Source organism: Phacochoerus africanus, chromosome 5 (genome assembly GCF_016906955.1).
Source record: "Phacochoerus africanus isolate WHEZ1 chromosome 5, ROS_Pafr_v1, whole genome shotgun sequence".
Lineage (NCBI taxonomy): Eukaryota > Metazoa > Chordata > Mammalia > Artiodactyla > Suidae > Phacochoerus > Phacochoerus africanus.
The window spans coordinates 91,924,011-91,949,548 of record NC_062548.1 but is presented as its reverse complement, the minus strand read 5'-3'; the positions used below and the strand labels follow the sequence as shown (position 1 = coordinate 91,949,548).

At 37.0% G+C, this 25,538-nt stretch overlaps 1 protein-coding gene across 4 annotated transcripts in view; it reads right to left on the bottom strand.

The window, feature by feature from the left end:
• The window catches only part of ASB3 (ankyrin repeat and SOCS box containing 3), a 114,887-nt gene that overhangs the window by 14,289 nt on the left and 75,060 nt on the right, over positions 1-25,538 (bottom strand). For 2 of the 4 annotated variants that reach the window (XM_047782090.1, XM_047782089.1), the window contains exons 7-9: positions 24,237-24,434; positions 13,030-13,287; positions 7,292-7,425 (exon numbers count right to left, since the gene is read on the bottom strand). In XM_047782090.1, coding sequence (XP_047638046.1) covers positions 7,292-7,425; positions 13,030-13,287; positions 24,237-24,434 — 590 coding nt within the window. Of the gene's footprint in view, positions 1-2,955; positions 2,993-7,291; positions 7,426-13,029; positions 13,288-24,236; positions 24,435-25,538 lie in introns of all 4 variants that reach the window. The other 2 variants (XM_047782092.1, XM_047782093.1) reach the window with 2 other exon arrangements.

Here is a 25,538-nt window from a genome sequence, read left to right as displayed (position 1 = left end):
TTTCCACAAATGTTCTATCTTTAATAAGAGCATATGAGGAAGGTGCATTGTTCAAAACTAGGAGCACTGCTTAAAGTTCAGAGGAAACCTGGCTTAAACTGTCTATACTTAATCAGCCCACCATATTTAGGAAGGCGTCCTTATAATGGTTCCTTGAATTTGACAATAGAATATTTAGCCTCTGAACCTTTATCTTTCATTTTTCTTTTACCTCCACTTTTAAGATCAATTGTCTCTTAAAAATACATTCTTGGAGTTGTAGCCTAGCAGGTAAGGATCCAGTGTTGTTATTGCTGTAGCGGGTTACCACTGTGGCACAGATTCAATCTATGGCTGGGGAACTGCTGCTGCATGCTGCAAGAATGGCCTAAAAAAATGTTCTCTACTCAATATGCAATACAAAATTGCTGCACTCCGATACTTCTTAGATAGTTTAATTTTGAACTCAGTGCTAACTACTACTTATTAAAAATTGAGTGGACAGTTACCATATTTAGAGAGAACTGCTCAAAGTGCACACAGGTCATTCACCCTCCAGATATTATAAATCTAGCTCTGGTCAAGTCAGAGCAACAGAGAGCTTAGTACCTGGACCACACTGCATACCTAGACCAGACTCAAGAACTGCTTTTAGGAGTTCCCGTCGTAGCTCAGTGGTTAACGAATCTGACTAGGAACCATGAGGTTGTGGGTTCGATCCCTGGTTCTTGCTCAGCAGGTTAAGGATCCAGTGTTGCTGTGACCTGCAGTGTAGGTCACAGATAAGGCTTGGGTCCCACGTTGCTGTGACTCTGGTGTAGGCTGGCAGCTACAGCTACAGTTGGACCTGTAGCCTGGGAACCTCCATATGCCGTGGGTGCGGTCCTAGAAAGACCAAAAAAAAAAAAAAAAGAACTGCTTTTATTGAATTATACCTTGGTAATGACAGCAACAGTCCACTTTGAAAAGTGGTAAGATAAAGTCTCGAGAAACCATAGCTACCAAGATATTGTCTAGGAAACTGCCCATCACAATATCCAAGAATATCTGTAGTTCTGAGCAGTAAGTTTGTTCTATCTTATGAACTCTCTAACCTAGTGTCAAGGACTAGAGAGCTCAGAGACAAATTTACAGCCTATTCATAGACAAGGTTCAGATTATCATGACTCCATTTACATCCATCTCCATCTTTATTTTTCTTTTGCTTCCACTTTTAACTTCTGCATTACTGTTTTGTGATAATCTATATTTATGAACTGGTTTAAATCCTGTTGAGAACGAAGCAAAGGAACACTGAAATGAATAGATCAAGAAAGTTTCAGGGGCCCTTACAGGATCCTTCATAGGATCCAGATCCATGTAATACTCTGGAGAGAACTGTTCATATTTGACTGAAGGTTCATGATGAACTACATCCAAAGGCTTTTATCCACATCAACATAATTACCTAGACTTGATCTTGGTCAGTTGGTCATGGGTTGGCAAATTTTTTGATTAAAAAGTCCACTGCCATGTGGTTAAATTAATGATTCTAAGAGGTATAAATAGGCACATGATCAAAAAATTGTTATTAAAGCTGCAATCGGTCAGCAAATGCTACCTGGTATATATTTCCTTTCTAATGCAAAATAACATTTTGAAGACAAATTTGATTCAATGATTAAAAGATGAGCAGCAAGAGATTGGTTGTCTTTTCTATTTATAAACTACCAGGGCAAGCTGTTATTTCTTTAACGAGGAAAAGGATGAGGAAAGGAGAATTCTGAGCAAGTATAAGGCATCTCCAAGACCTAAAAAGGGCTTAGAAAAAGAATGGAGAAAATCTTTCCCTTGGGATAGATGCTGGTATACCTAAAGCAGCTAGGGAGCTAAAAATATCTAGGGGCTTACTAATAGTGATAGAGCTACAAGAAATATTTTTTTCCAAAAAATTTAAAGGAATATATTGATAAAGGCAGGGTTTTTTTGTTTTTGTGTTTTTGGCCATACTCAAGGCATATGAAAGTTCCCAGGCTAGGGGCTGAATCAGAGCTGTAGTTGCCAGGCTAAGCCACAGCCACAACCACAGCCACGCAAGATCTGAGCCTCGTTTTCGACTTACACCACAGCTCACAGCAACACCAGATCCTTAACTCATTGAGCGAGGCCAGGGACTGAACCTGCGTCCTCATGGATACTAGTTGGGTTCATTACCACTGAGCCACAATGGGAACTCCAAGGCAGTTTTTAATAAAATGATACGTTATTGGAGATATCATGTTATTGGAGAAAGTAGGGTGAAAGCAAGACTGTCATACATTTAGAGATGTAATCAAAGAAATGTCTTTGTAAGCTCACTCCCATTAGTGTTAAAACCCTGGCCATGCTTCTGCTTACTAGAAATCCTGCATTTCAAAATCCAAATAAAGGAGGGAAGAATCAGACGACCAATACACAGAAATGGAATACCCTGAAAACTGAAGAAAAAAGGAGAGCCAGGTATATCAAGACAGCTTTGAACTATAGAAAGGAAGAGAATTACAGTCCCATCTGAAACACAGGCATATCCTTTTCTCCCAGCTTTATTAAAATCCAGCATAGTAATGGCTTACAGTATCTGCACACTGAAGAATATCCTGAGAGACTAATGTAGCTAAGAAGACGAACACAGGTGTTTCCTAAATAGTTCTCAATAAAAACAGGATTTAAAAGTCTTTCTGATGCAGAAATAAAAGACCTTTTTAACAGTGGACAATGCAAGACAAAGTGGATCAGGGTTTCTTACTTGGGCACTAGTGATAATTTGGCTAGATAATTCTTTGTTGTGGGGTGCTGCCCTGTGCACTGCAGGGTATTGGGCGGCATCCCCTGGCCTCTAGCCTCAAGATGTCAGTAGCACCCCTAACTGTAACAACAAAAATATCCCCAGGGGGGGGCAAAATCATCACCACTGGTATGGATGAAACAAATAACAAATGGCTGCCAGGGATAACTTACTTGTTTGGAAAACGGCACTCTCAAACCACCTCACCTTCTGAACGAGGAAACAGAAAGAAGGAGTATCAGGATTTGCAGGAAAAACAGCAAGTTCAAATTCTGGATATGTCAAAATGTGGGATACCAAGTGAAGATGTCCAAAAGTCAGTTGGAAAGAGGTAAAATTGTCACTGTATGCAGATGACACGATACTATATACAGAAAACCCTAAGGACTCAACCCAAAAACTACTCGAACCCAAAAACTACTCATACAGGTGACATGATACTATATACAGAAAACCCTAAGGACTCAACCCAAAAACTACTTGAACTGAACAACAAATTCAGCAAAGTAGCAGGATATAAGATTAACATTCAGAAATCAGTTGCATTTCTATATACTAATAACAAAATATTAGAAAAGGAATACAAAAATACAATACCTTTCTAAATTGCACCCCCCCAAAAATCAAATACCTGGGAATAAACCTGACCAAGGATGTGAATGACTTATATGCTGAGAACTATAAAACATTAACCAAGGAAATTAAAGACGATGCAAAGACATGGAAAGATATTCCATGCTCCTGGGCTAGAAAAATTAATATTGTAAAAACGGCCATACTAACCAAAGCAATCTACAGATTCAATGCAATCCCTATCAAATTACCCATGACATTTTTCACAGAACTACAACAAATGATCCAAAGTTCATATGGAACCACAAAAGACCCAGAATTGCCAAAGTAATCCTGAGGAAAAAAACCAAGTAGGAGGCATAACTCTCTCAGACTTCGGGCAATATTACAAAGCAACAGTAATCAAGACAGTGTGGTACTGGTACCAAAACAGACATACAGACCAATGGAACAGAACAGAGAATCCAGAAACAAACCCAGACACCTATGGTCAATTAATCTTTGACGAAGGAGGCAAGAATATAAAATGGGAAAAAGACAGTCTGTTTTCAGCACCATACTGGGAAAACTGGACAACTCCATGTAAATCAATGAAACTGGAACACACCCTCAGACAAAAATTAACTCCAAATAGCTTAAAGACAACACACCATCAAACTCCTAGAAGAGAACACCGGCAAAACATTCTCTGACATCAACCTTACAAATGTTTTCTCAGGTCAGTCTCCCAAGGCAACAGAAATAAAAGCAAAAATAAACCAATGGGACCTAATCAAACTAAGAAGCTTTTGCACAGCAAAGGAAACTATTAAAAAAAACCAAAAAGGCAACTTACAGAATGGAAAAAAATAGTTTCAAATGATGCAACTGACAAGGGCTTTATCTCTAAAATATACAAACTTACACAACTCAACAGCAAAAAAGCCAACAACCCAATGGAAAAATGGGCAAAAGACCTAAGCAGACATTTCTCCAAGATACACAGATGGCCAACAAGCACATGAAAAGATGCTCAACATCCCTGATTAGTAGAGAAATGCATATCAAAACTACCATGAGATACCACCTCACACCAGTCAGAATGGCCATCATTAATAAGTCCACAAACAACAAATGCTGGAGGGGGTGTGGAGAAAAGGGAACCCTCCTGCACTGCTGGTGGGAATGTAAATTGGTACAAGCACTATGGAAAACAGTATGGAGGTACCTTAGAAAACTAAATACAGAACTAACTTATGACCCAGCAATCCTACTCTTGGGCATATATCCAGACAAAACTTTCCTTGAAAAAGACACATGCACCCATATGTTCACTGCAGCACTATTCACAATAGCTAAGACATGAAAACAACCTAAATCTCCACTGACAGATGAATGGATTAGGAAGATGTGGCATATATACACAATGGAATGCTACTCAGCCATAAAAATGAACAAAATAACGCCATCTGCAGCAACATGGATGGAACTAGAGACTCTCACAGTAAGTGAAGTAAGTCAGAAAGAGAAAGACAAATACCATATGATATCATTGGTATCTGGAATTTAATATATGGCACAAATGAACCTCTCCACAGAAAAGAAACTCATGGACATGGAGAATAGACTTGAGGTTGCCAAGGGGGAGGGGGAGGGATTGGAAATTTGGGGTTAACAGGTGGAAACTATTGCTTTTGGGATGGATAAGCAACGAGATCCTGCTGTGTAGCACTGGGAACTACATCTAGTCACTTATGATGGAGCATGTTAGTATGAGGAAAAGGAATGTATATGTTTATGTGTGACTGGGCCACTTTGCTGCACAGTAGAAAATTGACAAAACACTGTAAACCAGCTATAATGGAAAAAGTAAAAATCATTTTAAAAAAAAAAAGTCAGTTGGATATATGGGACTGGAACCAAGAAAAGAGGTCCTGGCAAGAGAAAGAGACCAGAAAAGCATTAGCTGTATTAATACCTCTGAAAAATCTTGCAAATCATCAGCCGAAATAAAATCCTCATAAGAAATGATGGTTATTACCCTACACAAGCTCTACCTAGTACCTAATTAAACAAGAAGGTCTTGAGGGATTTCATCTACTACAGGATAATGTACTCATGCACAGTTTTTACCTTCATCTGGACAAACCTGCCACATGTTAAAGTCTTCAGAGTAAACTCTCATGTATCTTTACTAATAGGCTACAATAATCTTCTCTTTTGGTATACGTTCTTTCTGTTTGACTTTTTTCCCAAATCTACTCCCATATTCAATCTATTCAGAAATAGATATTTGCTCTCTGCTACTGCAGATACATAATTAGTAAAGCAGTTTCAATTCTTACATGCAAGTGAGTTTTCCAACATTACTATTAAAGAAATTCTGTACTGGAAGGCTCAGAGATTCTAAACAGATTACACTTTTTCTTCAACAAGAAACCTTACTAACAGTTTGAATATACCTCAGTTCAAGAGCATATTTTCCTGAATGTCTGTTTTTGACTGAGAAAATTTACTTAAACGTAATTTTCCAAGAAATCAGAAGACATTTCCACATATGAATAAGTTCACTTGTTAAAAACCTATTCAACATGTTTTATGAAGAGTTACATTTTCTGCAAAAATAGCAGTAAAGAAATAATTTTCCAAACTTAAGAAATAATCTGGTTAACAAAACAGAGTAAGATAAATCTGAATACATAAATAAAAATACTTTGCATACATTTAATTTAAACTGGTTTCCTTGTGTAACCCTCTACTGCACCATCTTTGATTTTTTAAAAAATAGCTTAAAAATCTTTTTTTAAATGAGGACAAGGGAGTTCCTGTTGTGGCTCAGCAGTAACGAGCTCAACTAGTATCCATGAGGACGCAGGTTCAATCCTGGCCTCACTCAGTGGGTTATAAGGATCGGTATTGCCATTAGCTGTGGTATAGGTCGCAGACAAGGTTTGGATCTCGTGTTGCCACAGCTATGGCAAAGGTCAGCAGCTGCAGCTCCAATTCAACCCGTAGCTTGGGTACTTCCACATGCTGCATATGCAGCCATAAAAAGCAAAAAAAAAAAAAAAAAACCCACACACAAAAAATGTGAGATTAAGTTGATAATTTATTTTGGAATAGTCATTTAAAATACCAATCAGGAGTTCCAGTTGTGGCTCAGTGGCTAACGGATCTGACTAGGAACCATGAGGTTGCAGGTTCGATCCCTGGCCTCGCTCAGTGGGTTAAGGATCTGGAGTTGCTGTGAGCTATGGTGTAAGTCGTAGACGAGGCTTGGATCTGGTATTGCTGTGGCTCTGGCATAGGCCAGTGGCTGCAGCTCCGATTAGACCCCTAGCCTGGGAACCTCCATATGCTGAGGGTGCAGTCCTGGAAAAGACTAATAAAATAAAATAAAATAAATACATTTTAAAATAAAATAAATAAATTTTATAAATAAAATAAAAAATACACAGTTCACAGAGTTTCTACCCAGCTCATCTTCATAACTATATCATACCAATACACTGTCATACACTTAGTAAGAACAGGATGAAAATAAAGAATGGCTATACTTTTAGAGATGATAAAATATTAAAGAGAGGACACACTTCAAAGAGGAAAATTATATTTAGCATTTTTCTGACCACAAACTACTCACTAACAAGATTTTTTAGGACTTAATTTTGTTTGCATAACTCTTACTAAAAATAAAAGGATATCATTAAAATATCAGTAAATATTTGCTTTTCTTTAAATACCCCTTAAACTTACAAAACCAGATATGATTTTTGTCGAAGGAAATTACTATGATCTTCCCCACAATCCCACTCTTTCCCCACATAAAGAAAATGCAAATGATGCCTAATTTAATACATGTTCTCCAACAACTCTTATCACTTACAATTAAAACATAGCTAGAGAAGGAAGAGAAAAAAAAGCAGTGAAATATGTTTGAAAATTGTACTTTCTTACCAAAATGCTGCTGCAGAGCCCAAGAGGAGTTTGAAGCACGAGCAGAGAGCATCTTTTCAACAGCTGGAGGAAGTCTCCTCCAATTAGTAAATTCCAAAGTAAAGATAAGGACATCATCGCTAACTGAGTCAATCCTATATTGGCAAGATGTTAACATACTATTAGACACAAAATACACCAAGGGTTCACCCTGAAAAAAAATAACACATACCTATTCTTACAACATCTTAATGCAGAAGACTGAGAACTGTAGCACAGAAAATATTTGTGTAACTAGAGGCAGGTTCAGTGGATATGAAAAACCATCTACAGATTATTACAGAAAACCCAAGTGACTGTTTGTGCAGCTGTCCAACAGACACCACTGGAGTTTCTACTCTTGCAGAGGGCAGGAACCTACCTTCCTATTCTCTAGCAGCAGTGGTAAGAAAAGGTAGCTTTGGGAGTTCCGATCATGGCTCAGCAGTAATGAACCTGACTAGTATTCATGAGGACAAGGGTTTGATCCCTGGCTTCACTAAGTGGGTTAAAGATATGGCATTGCTGTGGGCTGTGGTGTAGGTCATAGACACAGCTCAGATCCAGAATTGCTGTAGCTGTGGTACAGGCCAGCGGCTACAGCTCTGATTCGATCCCTAGCCTACAAACTTCCATATGCTGTGGGTGCAGCCCTAAAAAGGCGAAAAAAGAAAATACAGCCTTCACACCACTGTTATCAGCTGATGTGCCATTATCTACTTCCAACTGGACCATCTTGCCAAATCTAGATTGGTCTTCCTTACCAATTTAACACAAAATTTAACAGTCCTGAAAGGATAAAGCCCAGACACCCAAAGATCCCAAAACTTAGTGTACATAAGAGATGGTTTGTTTCTGCCCAACTCCCAGGGTTGTACTGTAACTGCTCTCCTGTAAGAACAGTCCCTATTATAAATGCAGCTCTAAAGGATCATCCAAAATAAGTTTTGTCATTAAGGACTGAAATACAGTGTTGAGGACAGACAGTTCTTCCCTCTGTTTTTTCAAAATAATGTCAGATTTCCTACCAATCCACCCAAAAGAGACTTCCCAAGTTTTATAAGTACCTGAATCCGAATAGAAAGAACACTGATCTAAGAAAAGTTCTAATTTATAACACCACCTCTACTACTTACAAATATGCTGACTAAATTCTTTAAGCCCTAGATCCTGGTCTCTAAAATGAGAATGATACTTAACCTGAATGTTTCCGGGGACTATTCTTGGAAATAATAGAGACAATATAGTAAACAGACTTTTAAAACTATAAAGTGTTATATAAATATTTGATATTACTAGAACTGATTTGAAATTTTCAGTATTACATTCTCAGGGGGCCTTATAACATACACATGAAATTCAGTTGAAGCTCAAAGAGAACTCTATATTCTAACAAGACTACTCATCCTGTACTCAATTAGATACTCCCTTACCATCACATTGTTTGAACAAAAATAAATGATTAGGGTCTCAGGTGATTACTTCAAAAACAGAAATTTTTTACAAGGTTGCTTTTTTGGAGACATTACTGAGCAAGGACAAAAAGGAAAAAACAGAAGGAAAGGAAAACTGAACAATACTCTAAACTTATCATCTCAAAGACATCTTTCTTGTAATTCAAGGTCAAAGTATCCTTGAAATAACTGATTAGAGAGTATGGAAATTATTTCCCAAATTCTTAATTCTCTAATATGAAAATTTACATAATGCCTTGGGAAACATTTTACTTCTCAAGAAGCTCTCAGTGAAGTCTCAATTTATCAGGAAGTACTGAGAATAAATGAAGTGATAAAATATATTCAAAGGCAAACAATATCCTTGACTTCATAGGTACTCCCACCAAAGGTAACTTGGTTCTCGTTCCTTATTTATTTATTTATTTATTTATTTATTTATTTTTGCTTTTTAGGGCCACATCTATGGAGGTTCCCAGGCTATGGCCATAGCAACTCAAGATCTGAGCTGAGACTGCAACCTACACCACAGCTCACAGCAATGCTGGATGCCAAACCCACTGAGCAAAGCCAGGGATTGAACCTGCAACTTCATGGTTCCTAGTCAGATTCATTTCTGCTGCACCACGATGGATGGGAACTCTGACATTTACTTTCTATTATTTGCCTAATACATTGGGGGTAGGAGGGAAACCTAGTCTTGCATTTAAAGTTGAAAAAAATACTTTGACGCTGTAGATTATATTATGACAAGCAATGATTCAGCCAGATGCATTTTTAAAGACTGTTTAAGACAAGCAATACCTAGGAAAGACACTTAAAATTTACATGACAAGGATTAAGTAACAGACTTAAATGTGATATAAATATGATACAACCAAAATTCACTTTAACATACTAGAATTTTTATGGGATAATTTTTTTTATAACAGCTCTTTGAAAATTTGATCAAAGAAAGCGAAACATTTATCCTCAGCGTAAACACTGGTTTATGCATTCAATAAAAGATCAGTGAACAAACATTTGACCATGTTAAGCATTTTCATTGCCAAAGTGAAATTTTCCATTGTATTTTTTCTAACAACTATGAAATAGCTGAAGTCACTCCTTCGGAGTAAGATACATACAGTTTGCATTCTCAATTCAGAAAGCTGAAAATTTTACAACTTGTTACAAAATAATTTGTAGTTTACTGGTTCTTAACTCTTTCTTTTTTATCCTAACACATCCAATAAACATAACACAAATCCAGAGGCTTATTACCACAAAAATTCTCACATGTGGGCTAGTCACATGAGGGGGAAGGGGGCCCCATTATCAAAACTAGGGATAGGAATGTATATTTTACAAGGCCTTCTGGAGAACAAAGAAAAATAATTCCCTCTCCTTCCAGCAGTCTATGTAGTCGTCTGAGGGGGAAAGGAAAAGAGAATGCATTTAATTTCTTCCTTGCACAGGTTCTCTAATTTGGGAGTAGGAAGGAGTAAGTAAAATTGGTCCAAATCCCTCTAGGTTAGACAAGGGATTAAGGTACCTAAAATTAAGAGAGAAAACTACAGCACCCCTGGGGATACTCAGGGCTAAGGCAGCATAGCACAGTGTTTTCAAAGGTAGAGTTGAGCCACACTACAAGACAGCCTGGGTTCAAATCTAAGCTCCAGCACTAACTAGCCGTGTGAGCTTGGGCAAGTATGTTAAACACTCTTGTGCATCAATTCCCTCCTCTATAAAATAAGGATAATAGTATCTACTATATTCTATATTAAATGAGTTAATAGTAAAGAACTTAAAATTGCACCCACTGTGTATAAGGCAATATTTGCAGTGTTGGTTAAAGAAATAAACTAGAAATCAGAATGGAGCATGAAGGCTGAATGTAATGGGCAAGTAATAAGGAGTTGAGTCAGCTTCAGTAGACAAACACAAGGGATGTGGCTGAGAAGAAAATGGGTGCCTTGGGAATAAGAATTAAGTGTAGCAACAGAGAAAATGGAACATACTGTCAGGGCTGTGCATAGCTACCCCATGTGTTGGTTAGATTTCCAGTAGCATTTGGGGTATGATTCCTAGAATGGTGAGAGGCAACTGCTGCCAGCTGTCAGGAGCTCAGATAAAAGGAAAATAAAAAGCAAATAAAAAAGCAAATAAAAGGAGAAAAAAAAAAGCAAATAAATACAAATATAATGGATTTTTGTGAAATTTCATTTATTTATTTGTTTATTTTATTTTTTTAACGTCAACACCTATGTCACATGGAAGTTCCCAGGTTGGGGGTCAAATCAGAGCTGCAGCTGCCGACCTAAGCCACAACCATAACAACACCAGATTCTAGTTGCATATGTGACCTACACCACAGCTTATAGGAAAGCTGGATCCTTAACCCACTGAGCAAGGCTAGGGATTGAACCTGCATCCTCACAGATACTAGCTGTGTTCTTAACCTGCTGAGCCAGAAGAGGAACTCCTGTGAAAATTTACTGAAATGGTATAGAGGGAATTGCAACAATATCTGACAGATAACTCTATTAATCAGGTGTTAGAGAAAGAAGTAAATACAATCAGGGACTCAACCTGTTGTAAACTATAAGCAAAAAATAAATTGGAGATCAAACCATGTATCTAAACTTTGCTTTTACTTCTATATTCCTCAAACCACCTACCACAAAGCAGTTTTTCCTTGTAAACCACATATCTGAAACACTTGGTATCAGAAAGGGAACACAGGCCTAAGCATAAAACCTCTACTTAGTGAAAATTCTTGAATTCTTCATTAGGGCAGGCAAAATAAAAAGATGAGATACTGACATCCTGTCAAATAAAGATCTGTTCTTCACATATAGATGGAAGCCACCAGGTGGGAGATGGAGTCACAGAACTGCAAACTAAATTTATGAGCAGAAACCACTAGCATTGCCTGCCTGAACTCCAAAGAGGACCTCTTAAGAAAAGCAAAATGCAAAGAATAAGGTATCAAAGCACTTTTCTGCTGAAATCTAAGATTTCAGTATTTGCCTAAACATTATTTTAATGAATGATACTTTTTGAAGCACACAGTGAAATCTAGATTTTTAATTGAAATTTTATAAAATACATGTTTCCTATATTCCTGGGGATGTTTATTCTATTTCTCATTAGAGTCGAAATATCAGGCCAAAAGAGTTCTCTCTCACTGCCACAATTCTCAGCTCAACTAGACACTTTAAACTTTTACAAAGGCTGATAGAAATAGTTTTTATCTTCTTGCCCTAGAAAAGTCCTGACTCAATTTTCATATAATCACTCATAGGGGGCTGCCCTTCTGAGAAACCACCTGAGGTAAACAGTTACAGCCTCAGCTACTTCAGAAATCAGTATTTACTGAGGGAGAAAAAGCTCAAATAGACAAGGATGCTATGGAATAGAAGTACTCAATCTAGTTGACTAAGGGATGACTGAAATCTCCAAAGCAGTTACAAATATTCTGTCATAGGCATTTTATCTTTTTTTTTTTTTTTTTTTTGCTATTTCTTGGGCCGCTCCCGAGGCATATGAAGGTTCCCAGGCTAGGGGTCTAATCGGAGATGTAGCCACTGGCCTACTCCAGAGCCACAGCAACTCGGGATCCGAGCCAAGTCTGCAACCTACACCACAGCTCATGGCAACGCCAGATTGTTAACCCACTGAGCAAGGGCAGGGACCGAACCAGCAACCTCATGGTTCCTAGTCAGATTCGTTAACCACTGCGCCACCACGGGAACTCCTGTCATAGGCATTTTAACAGCAGCATAAGGGATGGCCTAAGAAGAAAAAATACCCCTCTCAGGAAGGTTCACTGGCACCCATTCCTTTCTACTCTCTTCCAGCCACCTCTGACCTTTTCCTATGACTCTATCCTTACACTGGATCTCACTATCAGCACCCCTCCCCAGTTCCTTCACCCCAACCTAGCCATCACATTCAACACACACACATAGTAATACCCTTCTCCCAACACAGAGATCTTGAGAAATCAGGAGAATTTAACGGCAGTACATTCACTCAAAAAGGGTAAGATAGTATGAGAAAAAAAATTATATAATTATATAAATACAATTCTATATAATTGTATTCATAATACACACACACACACACACACACACACACACACACACACACACACACATATATATGACTGGGTGACTATGCTGTATAGCAGAAACTGACACAGCGCTGTAAATCAACTATAATCTAATAAAAATAGAATTTAAAAAAAGGTTGGGTAAGGTCCACAATGGCAGAGTTTCTTACCAAGAACTGCAGAGTAGGTTCAGTGGGTCAAATCCAGCAAGCAGGAGAGATGGCAACCATTCTTTATATTTTGTCTGTGCTTTAACTGCATGATGTATAAATTCAGATATGTGGCTCCATGGTGTCAATGGGCAACATTTCTTCAAAAAGTAGCGAAATACTGAAAACTTCTCATATTTCAGGCAGTATGCCAAATGGAGTTCATTTAGCTGGGCTCCGTATTTCAAAAGAATATTCACAATTCCCAAGAACTCACAGCTCCACCACAAAAAAAAGGAAGGAAGGAAAGAAGGGAACAGAAAGGAGGAGAAGGAGAGGGGAGAAGAGAAAAGTTAGACTTAATTTTAAATTAAAATAATAATTCTTACAAACAATAGTAGTTAACCACTGCAAAATAATAATAGCAGATGTGACCATGGATGGTTTTTTCATGTCTAGTGGATTAAGACGGGGATTAAAGGAAGGGGATAGTTTTATTTTTCAATTTACACCTTTCTGCATTATTTTTAATTTTCAACAATAAACAAATCCTGCCCTTAGAATTTAAAACATTTATCTTAATATAAATTTTTAAATTATCACTGACAAATAGAAAACTCTTCTCAAACTGTGACTTTTTTTTGTATAATTAAATATCTATACTACAAAATACTTGGTAAAGTTAATGAAACAGTGCAATCAGTCCCTAAAAATTGATTATTCCGTCTTTGAAACTCCAAGATACCATTTCCTCCAGCAACGGCATTAGTCTGTTTCCCTTTTACATTTAAATTTCTAATGCTAAAAAACAGTCATACAGAAAAGTTTTTTTTTTAATTGAACAAAATTTAACTTATAGCCTTAGATTTTTCAATTAATCTTCTTTATCAAGAGCTTTTATAGAATAAAAATATATCATTGTATACTTAATGAATTACTTTAAAAAATTATCATCCAATACTGTTAACTTGTGGTCAGAATGATTGAAAATAAGTGCAACCCTTTTTTGAGAGAGCTAACTGGCAAAATGTATCAAAAGAAGTGTTAGAGCAAAGTTACAAGAACCGGGACTCGAGCCAGATGGCTCAGCTGCTTACTAGCTCTGTGATTCTGAGCATTTTACCTAAACTTTCTGACACAAAGAACTAGCACTATGTAAATATGTGTAAAATAAAAGATGTAAAGTAAAACACCATACAGGTTAAAATAAAATATAATAAATATAAATTTTGGGAATTTATGAAGGAAATAAAATCAAAAGAAATTATATCCTATTTGCTTAAATATATATAGTATTATCTATAACAGACTTTCCCTTTTTTTTTTTTTTTTTGGTTTTTAGGGCTGCATCTACAGCATGTGGAAATTCCCAGCTAACGGCTGAAATGGAGCTACAGCCAAAGCCACAGCAACACAGGATCCAAGCTAAGTCTGTGACCTACACCACAGCTCACAGCAACACTGGATACTTAATCCACTGAGTGAGGCCAGGAATTAAACCTGCATCCTCATGGATACTAGTCAGGTTCTTAACCTGCTGAGCCACAATGGGAACTCCTATAACAGACTTTTAAAAGACAGAAATTACCTAAATGTTTAAAGAAGTACAAAATATGACAGTCATAAAAAAATAAAATGTTGATGGTTGTGTGACCACATTTAAAAAATGTTTATGATATAATTTTTAACTGTAACAAAGCCCTATATGTAGACAACTGTGAAAGAAAATATGCAAGAATAAAATTAGTCTCCTGAAACTGCCATGAATGTTACCTTAAATAACTAGAAATAAAAAAGAAATACTTCATTAATCACAGTATTATAGAATATAAATAATTAAGAGTCATAAAAAATAACAGTGAAAACAAATATAAAACATTTAAAGCATTTAAACCAGCATCATCGTCATCCAACTACCTCTGGGGACTTATGTATAGAACTTGAAATCAACATTTTAAAGTAGTTAAGACACTATATACATATTTAAATGTCACCTAGCCCTTGTAAATTTTGGTAAATCTATTTCATTTGTTCTCCAATTTGTGCTTTTCTTCATTTAAAAGAATAAACAGTAATTATCATTATTAATAATTTGCATAGCAATTGGAAACGAAAAATCTACAATTCTAAACTTTATTTATGAAAATAATTTTGTCATCTGTCTACCATATATTGCTATTTCTTCCAGAAACTCCATCATTATCAATGTTCTTGAAAAGAGGTCTTTATGTATGTTTTTTCTTCTGGATGTTTTCAAATACAGGAAAGCTGAAAGAACTGGTTGCCAACAGTCCTGCAAAGAGATACTAAAGGATATACTTCTGACTCACAGTTCTAAACAGTTACCACCAATTTATTTGAACCACTTTAACCTCATTTAACTAGGCTCTCTCTCATTATTTTGCCTACAGATATTACTTGCTGATTCCACTTGAACAGACAAGTAACACACGACTTGGACTGCTGAACACGCTGCAATAAACATGTAGGTAAACTGTAGGAAAAGCTCAAGATATTTCCTCATTACAAATGTGACACAATTCTTAAGGAGACTTTTAATTTTCAACGTTTGTGTGTTTACATGTTCAATTCAGAGACTGGTGCAGTTCCTCCCCTGAGCAATCTGAAACGATCGATGGCCTAATCATTAAATACTTTAGCTCTTAAAGAGGACATATTTCTGCTATAGAATACAAAGGTAAATGGGAGCCCTAAATGCACCCTGCTAGATTAAGTGCTATAGAGAGGTTCTCTAGCTGTTTTCTGTTTAGAAAAAAACTACAAAACCAAGAGGCTTTCTTATTAAAGTTTCAAATATAGCACCTAGACATGTGGCTCATGCTTCAAAAATTTTAAGAACGAGGCCATAGATACACCATCCATCTCTAAATGTGAGAGGAATATCTGTACATACAATTCCCTATAATAACAAGCTTTATTGAGTTTTTATTCTGTACCAGGCAGTATATTAATTTTAGTTGTGTTACATAGAAGATTTGCCTTAATCTTCACAATAACTGTAAGAAGTATATTTTATTACTATCTCCAATCTAGATGCAAAAACCAAAGCTTAGTCACAAAGCTAGTAATTGTTAGAACTGGGATAACAGTATCAAAGCAAAAACTAACAGAGACTACGAAATAGCAAACACCTGAAGTATCTTCTCCATATTATAAATACCAAAAATTTCATGAAATAGTCAGGTTGAGAATTATTCTAAGCCCAGACCTATGTTTCCCAAAGCAGGTTGCATGGAAACTAGTCCCTGAAAATGATCTATATGAAAAATAATAAAAATCTGAGAAACTCCATATAACATATGCTAATCCTAAAAAGAGAAATATAGGATGAAGTTAGACAGTATACTAGAGGAGTTCCTGTTGTGGTTCAGTGGTTAACGAATCCGACTAGGAACCCTGAGGTTGTGGGCTCGATCCCTGGCCTCGCTCAGGGGGTTAAGGATCCGGCGTTGCCTTGAGCAGTTGTGTAGGCTGCAGACGGGGCTTGGGTCCCGCATTGCTGTGGCTCTGGTGTAGGCCGACGGCTACAGGTCCGATTAGACCTCTAGCCTGGGAACCTCCATATGCCGCAGGAGCTGCCCTAGAAAAGGCAAAAAGATAAATAGTATACCAGTTACATGTTCAAATTATATGCTTAAAAGTTTTTCTTCAACCTCCAGATACCATTCAGAAGTACCTTTAAAATTAAAGCAATTAATCCAATCGTTAATCTGAATATGCTGACCCTCTTAGGAGTTCATAAAACACATTACCATACGAAAAATTCTTAGAAGCCATCCAGGAAAGAAACTATTTATCACTGCTTAACCCTGTGTTTCCTAAGCTTAATGAACTAAGAAACTCTTTATCTTGTGGCAAATCTGTTAACAATGTACAGAATGAGTATTCTACAAAACATAATTTAAAAGACCCAACTCTAAACTTCTTCTAATTATCACACTGCCTTGTGTTAAATGGGATAAGAACACATTCCTAAAAGACTTATGAAACTCCCTGTTGCTACATTATAAAACCTTATCCAACAAAACTACCACTTATATGGTGAATAATAAACACAAAATAAACTGGAGGATCATAAAACTTTGTCAGCATGTGCTGAACTCCTGCAAAGGATATTAAGAAGGTCTCAAATATATGTACAAGTTACAGAAACTCAAGCAACTTCATGCTCTACATGACCTTGATTATTACATGTCACTGAGAATAGACCCTGAGGTTTAGACAAAACTTTGGCTAAAACATAAATTACATGAACATATGCATGTATTTCTCTTAACAGTTAACACAAACTCTCTTTCAATCTCTGATGGAGAATCTCTTCAAGTCCTAGAGACTAAAAAGAAATAGTCCCTCCTATTTCACATAAATACCAAGAACTAGCCATGACATATTCAGAGACTCTACAATATATAAACAGTAAAAATCATAAGACATAAAGAAACAGAAGTTTAAAAACTAACAATTCAATGTGTAGACCTTATTTGGGAACCTGTGCATTTTCCAGCATTCTGCTCTTTGAAGTTCAAAAATGTGCACAGAAACAGTGCCCACAAAAGAAGCACAGTAAAAGGAAATTCAGCATGTTAACAAAGTTCCCTTTTTTTTTTTTTTTTTGGTCTTTTTGCATTTTCTAGGGCCGCTCCCATGGTATATGGAGATTCCCAGGCTAGGGGTCTAATCGGAGCTGTAGCTGCCAGCCTATGCCAGAGCTACAGCAACTTGGGATCCGAGCCTCATCTGCGACCTACACCACAGCTCACGGCAACGCCGGAACCTTAACCCACTGAGCAAGGGCAAGGATCAAACCCGCAACCTCATGGTTCCTAGTTGGATTCGTTAACCACTGAGCCACAACGGGAACTCCAACAAAGTTTCTTTTAAACAAACAGAAATGGGCAAATATCTTGATCATTTTATTTTCAATTACCCAACAAAATATCTAATCAACTTATTGGTTGAACTACCAAAATATCATATAGTTAAGTTTTACTGAATGATTTTCAGCCATCAGCTGCAAATAAAATAAAGACATTAGGTTCCATCAGATGTATCCACGTGTTATATGATGACAAGAACGGACAAAATTATTTTCATGAAACCAATGGGATAACAATGACTAGTATCAATCAAAAAGACAAAATAAGGTCGGCTAAGCCATGAGCATTTATAGTCATATATATACCAGACATTTGTATTTGTTAAATTTGTCCTGAAATTTCTCAACTTCCCCATTCTTTCACCCATTCTAGTTAAAGTCTTTTTCTTGTAGTTTCTCATATGAGTTGAATTACCCAGCTATGCCCTTGAAACCCTGGCTTTTTGTCACTGAAGGTGTTAACTTTTAGCCCTAAAGGACAAAGACCGCTTTTAAACAGCGGAGAAGGAGAAAAAACACCTTTCCATCATGCCTTGGGGTGGTGAGAAACACTAAAAGTCACTGCTGTAAATGGAAGTTTATCCTCTCCAAGGAATACCTGAGCTAAAAAATTAAATTAGCTGAATAAAACAATAAAGAAGGAAAAACTTAAAACCCAGAGGCATTATTTATATTTATTATTTTCATCACCTCTTGATATTAATTATACTATTTGTAAAAGCAGATTAGTTCACTAAAACATAGCAGGCCAACAGGCAAGAAAGGCCATGAATACTAAATTTCTAGATCTCAGAGAAATACCAGAAAACATACAAATAAGAAAAGAAGTTTATGACTCATTAACACCTAAAGTTAGGTTAAGTGTTGATTAAATCTTCAATACAACAATCTTACACGAAACTAACATTGTTGTAACAACACATTGTTGCTATATAATAAAACTTCAAAACTCATACCAATAAACTTATCTATTACCAAATCTCTGAAAAATCTGAGTGTGTAATAGTTAATTTTGGAAAATGGAAGCTTCCAAGTTCCCTGGTATCATTACTGTGACCCAAACTCAAATTCTTATTAGTAACTGGCAAATGTAACAAAGGAAATCATACATTGGTTGTTTTAAGGGACAGAAATTCCCAGGCCAGGGACTGAACTCGAGCCACAGCAGTGACAACTCTGAGTTCCTATCCACTAGGCCACCAGGGAACTCCATCATACAGTGTTAAGGAAAAATAGCACAAAAAAGGGCTTTTTTTGTTTTGTTTTTGTCTTGTTGCCTTTTCTAGGGCTGCTCCTACGGCACATGGAGGTTCCCAGGCTAGGGGTCTAATTGGAGCTGTAGCCGCTGGCCTATGCCAGAGCCACAGCAACTCGGGATCCGAGCTGCGTCTGCGACCTACACCACAGCTCACGGCAACGCTGGATCCTTAATTCACCAAGCAAGGCCAGGGATCGAACCTGCAACTGCATGGTTCCTAGTCGTATTTGTTAACCACTGAGCCATGATGGGAACTCCAAAAAAGTTATTTTTAAATGAAAATAGGGAGTTCCCGTCGTGGCGCAGTGGTTAATGAATCCGACTAGGAACCATGAGGTTGCGGGTTCGGTCCCTGCCCTTGCTCAGTCGGTTAAGGATCCGGCGTTGCTGTGAGCTGTAGTGTAGGTTGCAGATGTGGCTCAGATCCCGCGTTGCTATGGCTCTGGCATAGGCCGGAGACTACAGCTCCGATTAGACCCCTAGCCTGGGAACCTCCATGTGCCGTGAGAGCTGTCTTTGCTTTTCAAATGGAAATTCTAACTAATTAATTTTAGGTATACAACTGTAGAGAAGCCAAATTTTTAGATGCATACCTACTAAAAGAAATAACAAAAAATTAGCAAATTTTTCAATTTCGATTTCTCTCCCCAGGCACTGGCTATATTACCTTCTTGATGTATTAAAACAACACCTACTGGGAGAGTAAGTTTTGCTTGATTAGCTTTACAGAGTCCCAAAATAATTAAATGATTCCTCATTTCATGTACAGTGATGATGTGCAAACTAAGAACCAGACATTAGTTTATGTAAATATAATATAGAGGCTAAAAATTTAACTGATGCTATTTTCTAGATAACTAAAGGATAGTAAAAGATGAATTTCTTTTCTAGAAATTAAGAGAATTAACCTTGATATTTTTCTACTATGTGCCAAAAATTGTGCAATGTACTACTATATTTATATACACACATTAAATGTGAGTATATGGGATTATGATCTACCACCTTTTAGCCCCTTAGGAAACATTTCCCTTTCAATTCAATTACCCATAAAGTAGGTGAAAATGGCAAAGATGTATCAAAATTAAGTCTATTGACATAGGTCCCAGGCAAACAAATAAAAGAGACTAAGAGAATGTACCCTCATAAAACAGGTATTTTGATGTTTTTGCTTTTCCCCATAAACTAACAGATAGTATTTTCCAGTTACTTTCCTTACTGAAAACCTACCAAATTAAAAAATGCATTAGGTCCAACAAGTTCCCATGTGAAAGAAAAGCCCTTTTAAAGCCACCAAAAGAGATTTCAGTTAGGTTCTATAGGGCCACTTCACAGAGCAAACTTGCCAAGAGTAGCAAAAAAAACCCCAAAGTTAGTTTACATTAGTTAGTGACCAAAGACCATCATAAACCACACTGCTGCTTCTTTATTTTTAGTTTTAGTTTAAGAAGTTTGATTATTTGTGAGCATGCTTTTCTTTGGGTTTACCTTATTTGGACTTATTGAGCTTCTTAAATCTATAAACTTAGTCTTTAGCCAGTGTTGGGAAGATTTTGTCCATTTTCAGTTCACATTTTTCTACACCAACCTCTTTCTTCTCTCTTCTAGACTCTAATGACACGAATGTAAACCCCTTTGATACTGTCCCATAGGCTTTTTTTCTCTTCAATCTTCTTTCTCTCTGTTCTTCTGTTTGGATAACTTCTTTCAATCTATCTTCAAGTTAACTGACTCCTTCCTCTGTCAATTCCATTCTGCTATGGAGCTCATATAGTTATTTTTTCACTTCAGATATTATATTTTTCAGTTTTAAAAAGTCCATTTGGATGTTCCCATCGTGGTGCAGTGGAAACAAATCCGACGAGGAACCCTGAGGTTTCGGGTTGGATCCCTGGCCTTGCTCAGTGGGTTAAGGATCCAGCATTTCCATGAGCTGTGGTGTAGGTCACAGACACAGCTCGGATCTGGCATTGCTGTAGCTGTGGTATAGGCCGGCAACTACAGCTCCAATTTGACCTCTAGCCTGGGAACTTCAATATGCCATGCGTGTGGCCCTAATAAAAAGGCAAAAAAAAAATGTGCATTTGGTTCTAGTTTTTATTTTTTTAGCTGAGAATTTCTACATTTCCATTTATTTTAAGTGTGTTTACCTCATTAAGCACCATTATACTAGCTGTTTTCAATTATTTGATATTTCCAACATCTACATCATCTAAGGGTTAATACCTGTTAATTCTCTTCTCCCTCCAAAAATCTTATTTTTCTGATTCTTCATATGCCAAGTGAAAATTCAGACTGTATACTAGACAACGTGAGTAATAATGTAGACTCTGGGTCCTGTGTTCTGCTACAATTCTCTGAAGAATACTGATTGATTGTGTTTGTTTTAGCAGGCACACAGCCTAGTTGGGTTCAGACTACAATTTCTTTTTCACTCCACAGTGAGTTGTTCCAACACTGGTTCAGTTCTCAAGCCTTTGCTACTTTGGGGCTGGCCCCACAAAATGTACCACTCATGGGCGTGAGACCTGGGTGATAGCTCAACTCTTGTTTTCAAGAACTTGGGTCTGCCCTAGTTTGAGTGGTCTCTGGACATACGCAGGTTTGTACACAGAATTAGGAGACCACCTTCTCCAGCTTTCTCTTCTATGGGATTCCCCTCATACCCTCTGGCCCACAGGTTTCTATTTACCTGATTTCTCAGACCAGAAAAACATCAATTTTAAGATGTTTTGGGATTAAAGGGGGCACTGCTAAGGTTTAATATGTTTAATTCAAACTACACTTACAACATAAATAGGCATGAACTCAGTTGCTATGATCCACCAAAAATATCATTCCTCCAAAAGGTAAGATAAAGGCCAAAACAGATTATTACTATATTGGACACACAGACATGCAACTACACAAAACCATTACATTCTGATCTAATAAAAGAAAATGTCCATGGAGTTACCATTGTGGCGCAAAGGAAATGAATCTGACCAGGAACCATGAGGTTTCGGGTTCGATCCCTGGCCTCGATCAGTGGGTTAAGGATCTGGCATTGCTGTGAGCTTTGGTGTAGGTTGTAAAGGTGGCTCAGATCTGGTGTTGCTGTGGCTGTGGTGTAGGCCGGCAGCTGTAGCTCTGATTTGACCCCTAGCATGGGAACCTCCATATGCCACAGGTGCAAGCCTAAAAAGCAAAAAAAAAAAGCAAAAAAAAAAAGTTCAAATCTGACCTAATAATAAAATACAATGGAGACAGAGATGTATAAAGACAACTGAAGTAACTAGAGTTATCCGTACAGTCCAAGTGGCGGTAAACCAAAAAAATTAGGGTTCCCCTGTTTAGAAAGACAAATTTAAGGAGGTATACAGTGAATTTCTACGAAATCATGAAAGATCCCAGATATTCATATTAACCAAAACCCGAAATACTCAAGAGTACAGTGTATACCTAGAAGCTTAAATTCAGAACAAATAAAATGAACTATTTCACATAGCAAACTGCAAAAAATGGTAGAGACTGAAAAGCTCAGCAAATGAGGTTTTGATAAATGTATAATAAGTTAAATCATGGTGAGCAGTCCATAATGGTGAATTCAAGAAAGCCAATGAAACTTGAAGTAAACTGTAACCTCTTTTATATCATTAAATACAGTGTCAACTGAGGTAAGTCAGACAAACACAAATATAAGGATATCACTTTATGTAGAATCTAATAAAAATTATATTAAATAACTTATTTACAAAACAGAAATAAAGTGATAGATTACAAACTCAAATTTATGGTTACAACAGGGGAAACTGTGGGAGGGGCAGGATGAATTAGGAGGATGGAAATAATATACACACCACTGTTAAAACAGATGGTGCCCTAGAAAGACCAAAAAAAAAAAAAATATATATATATATATAGTGGAAAATCTACTGTATAGAACAAGTAATTCTAGTCAAAGGTTTGTAATAACCTGTATGTGAAAAAAGAAACCTATATATAACTGATTCACTTTGCTGTACATTGGAAATTAATACAACATTGTAAGTTAGCTATGCTCCAGTAAAATTTTTTTAAAAAACAATGAATGGATGGAAAAAAAAAAAATAGCGTCTATCCGTACAACTTATTCCATTATTGGATGGGCCACAGATTTTACTCAGTATGGCTTTTCTTACACATAGCCTTATTCTTACTGTCTATTTTAAAATCTTAGGAGTCATATAGATAAGACTTTGCCAGAAGCTAATACGGGATAATCAATAATTATTCATTTATTCCACTTATAGGATCATGGAAGATTAGCAAAACAAGTGTTTTTTTAAAGTTTTTAATTTAATTAGTATGACTTACAGAAAGTACTACATACCAAATACATTAAAAATGCAGTAACTTCAAAACTAAAGCTTTTCTTTAGACTCATAACAAGTCTTACTAACTTCAAATGGTAAATAATCTGAAACTCAGTCAATATCATCCTGACAAAGTTATTTTTAATTCTTTTTTTATCTTTTTACCCTCAGCAATTGACAATAAAATATTTAAAGGATATACTGTGGTGGTTTGATATACATATATATTGTGAAAGGGTCCTCCCCTTTAATTAACACATTCATCACTTCATATATTTAACTTTTTTTTGGAGAGCATTTAAGTTCTACTCTTAGCAAATTTCAATTATATAATACAGTGTTATCAACGAGAGTCACCATATTATACATTAAATCCTCAGGCCACATTCACTGTATAACGTAAACTTTATTTTAATTCTTAAATTGTTTTGAAGACCAAAGATATCACGGAACTTCTTCATTTACTTTAATATATTGAAAGTATTCTCAAAAGTGCTACACCAAAACTATAACCCAGAGCCAAAGACAGAAAGAAAAAAATTGACATTATCACCTCACTTTCATTATACTTTAACTGAATAAGGTGCATCATAGATGGCTTTTGTTCTTGTCTGGTTTTTTTTTTTAAGTTACCAATTTAGCTCTAATAATAAATGTTAAATTTTATCACAAAGGAAAGTCATTTGGACACCTATCTCCATATAGCAAAAAAGAATAAAAATATAGCAAATATACCTACTCCTTTTGGAAAGCCATACACATGGGAGAACTAAATCCAAAGACAAGGCACATCTGGGCATCAGGGCTGTAGCCATTCTGAAGTAACATTTCCAGGCACTCTTCTTGCCCTCCAAACACTGCCGAGTACACAGGACTCACTTTGTTTGGTCCAGTGTCACAGACCCGGTTCGTAAGCGGTATTAACAAGTCCAAGATTCTGGAAAAACACAAATTAAGGAGTATTTAATTTTTTTCTTCTTTTTATTGCCACACCTGTGACACATGGAAGTTCCTAGGGCCAATGGGTCAAATCTGAGCCACAGCTGCAGGCCTACACTACAGCCACGACAACATGGGATCCAAGCTGCATCTGTGACCTATACCACAGCCTTTTAGCAATGACAGATCCTTAAACCTCTGAGCAAAGCCAGGGAATCGAACCTGCATCTTCACAGATACTACAATGGGATCCTTGGAGTTCCCATTGTGGCATAGTGAAAACGAATCCGACTAGGAACCATGAGGTTTTGGGTTCAATTCCTGGCCTCGATTAGTGGGTTAAGGTTCCGGCGTTGCCATGAGCTGTGGTGTAGGTCACAGATGCAGCTCGGATCTGGCATTGCTGTGGCTGTGGTGTAGGCCGGCAGCCATAGCTCGGGTTGACCCCTAGCCTGGGATCCTCCATGTGTCGGGGATGCAGCCCTAAAAAACAAAAAAAAAGATGACCACTTTAAGTATTAAGGCAGATTTATTTTATCCTTTTGTCTTTTTAAGGCTGTACCTGTGGCATATGGAGGGTCCTGGGCTAGGGGTCTAATAAGAGCTGTAGCTGTCGGCCCACACCAGAGCCACAGCAACGCCAGACTGGAACTTCGTCTGCCTACACCACAGCTCACGGCAATGTCGGATCCTTAATCCATTGAGCGAGGCCAGGGATCAAATCCGCAACCTCATGGTTCCTAATCAGATTTGTTTCTGCTGCACCACAACAGGAACTCCAAGGCAGATTTATTTTAAAAACTAGTTTCTAACTAGAGAAAGTTCTAAAGAAATTCATTAAAACATAAGTTCCTAGATTATTTGTAAACTTACCTTCAGCACTCAGCTGGAGAAAAGAACTAGTTTACTTTTCCAAAATTAAAAAAATAAAACATTAAGAATAATGTAAGCCCAGGAGTTCCTCTTTCAGAGAAAAGAAAGGCAGAGCTACTCCAAACTATCTTTATAACATTCTTTTTGTTACTGTTCCTTCCATACGGTAGAACTAAAATAATAATATTTGAAGGAAAGCTTATATTTCACTATAGGGGAAAACAACCAT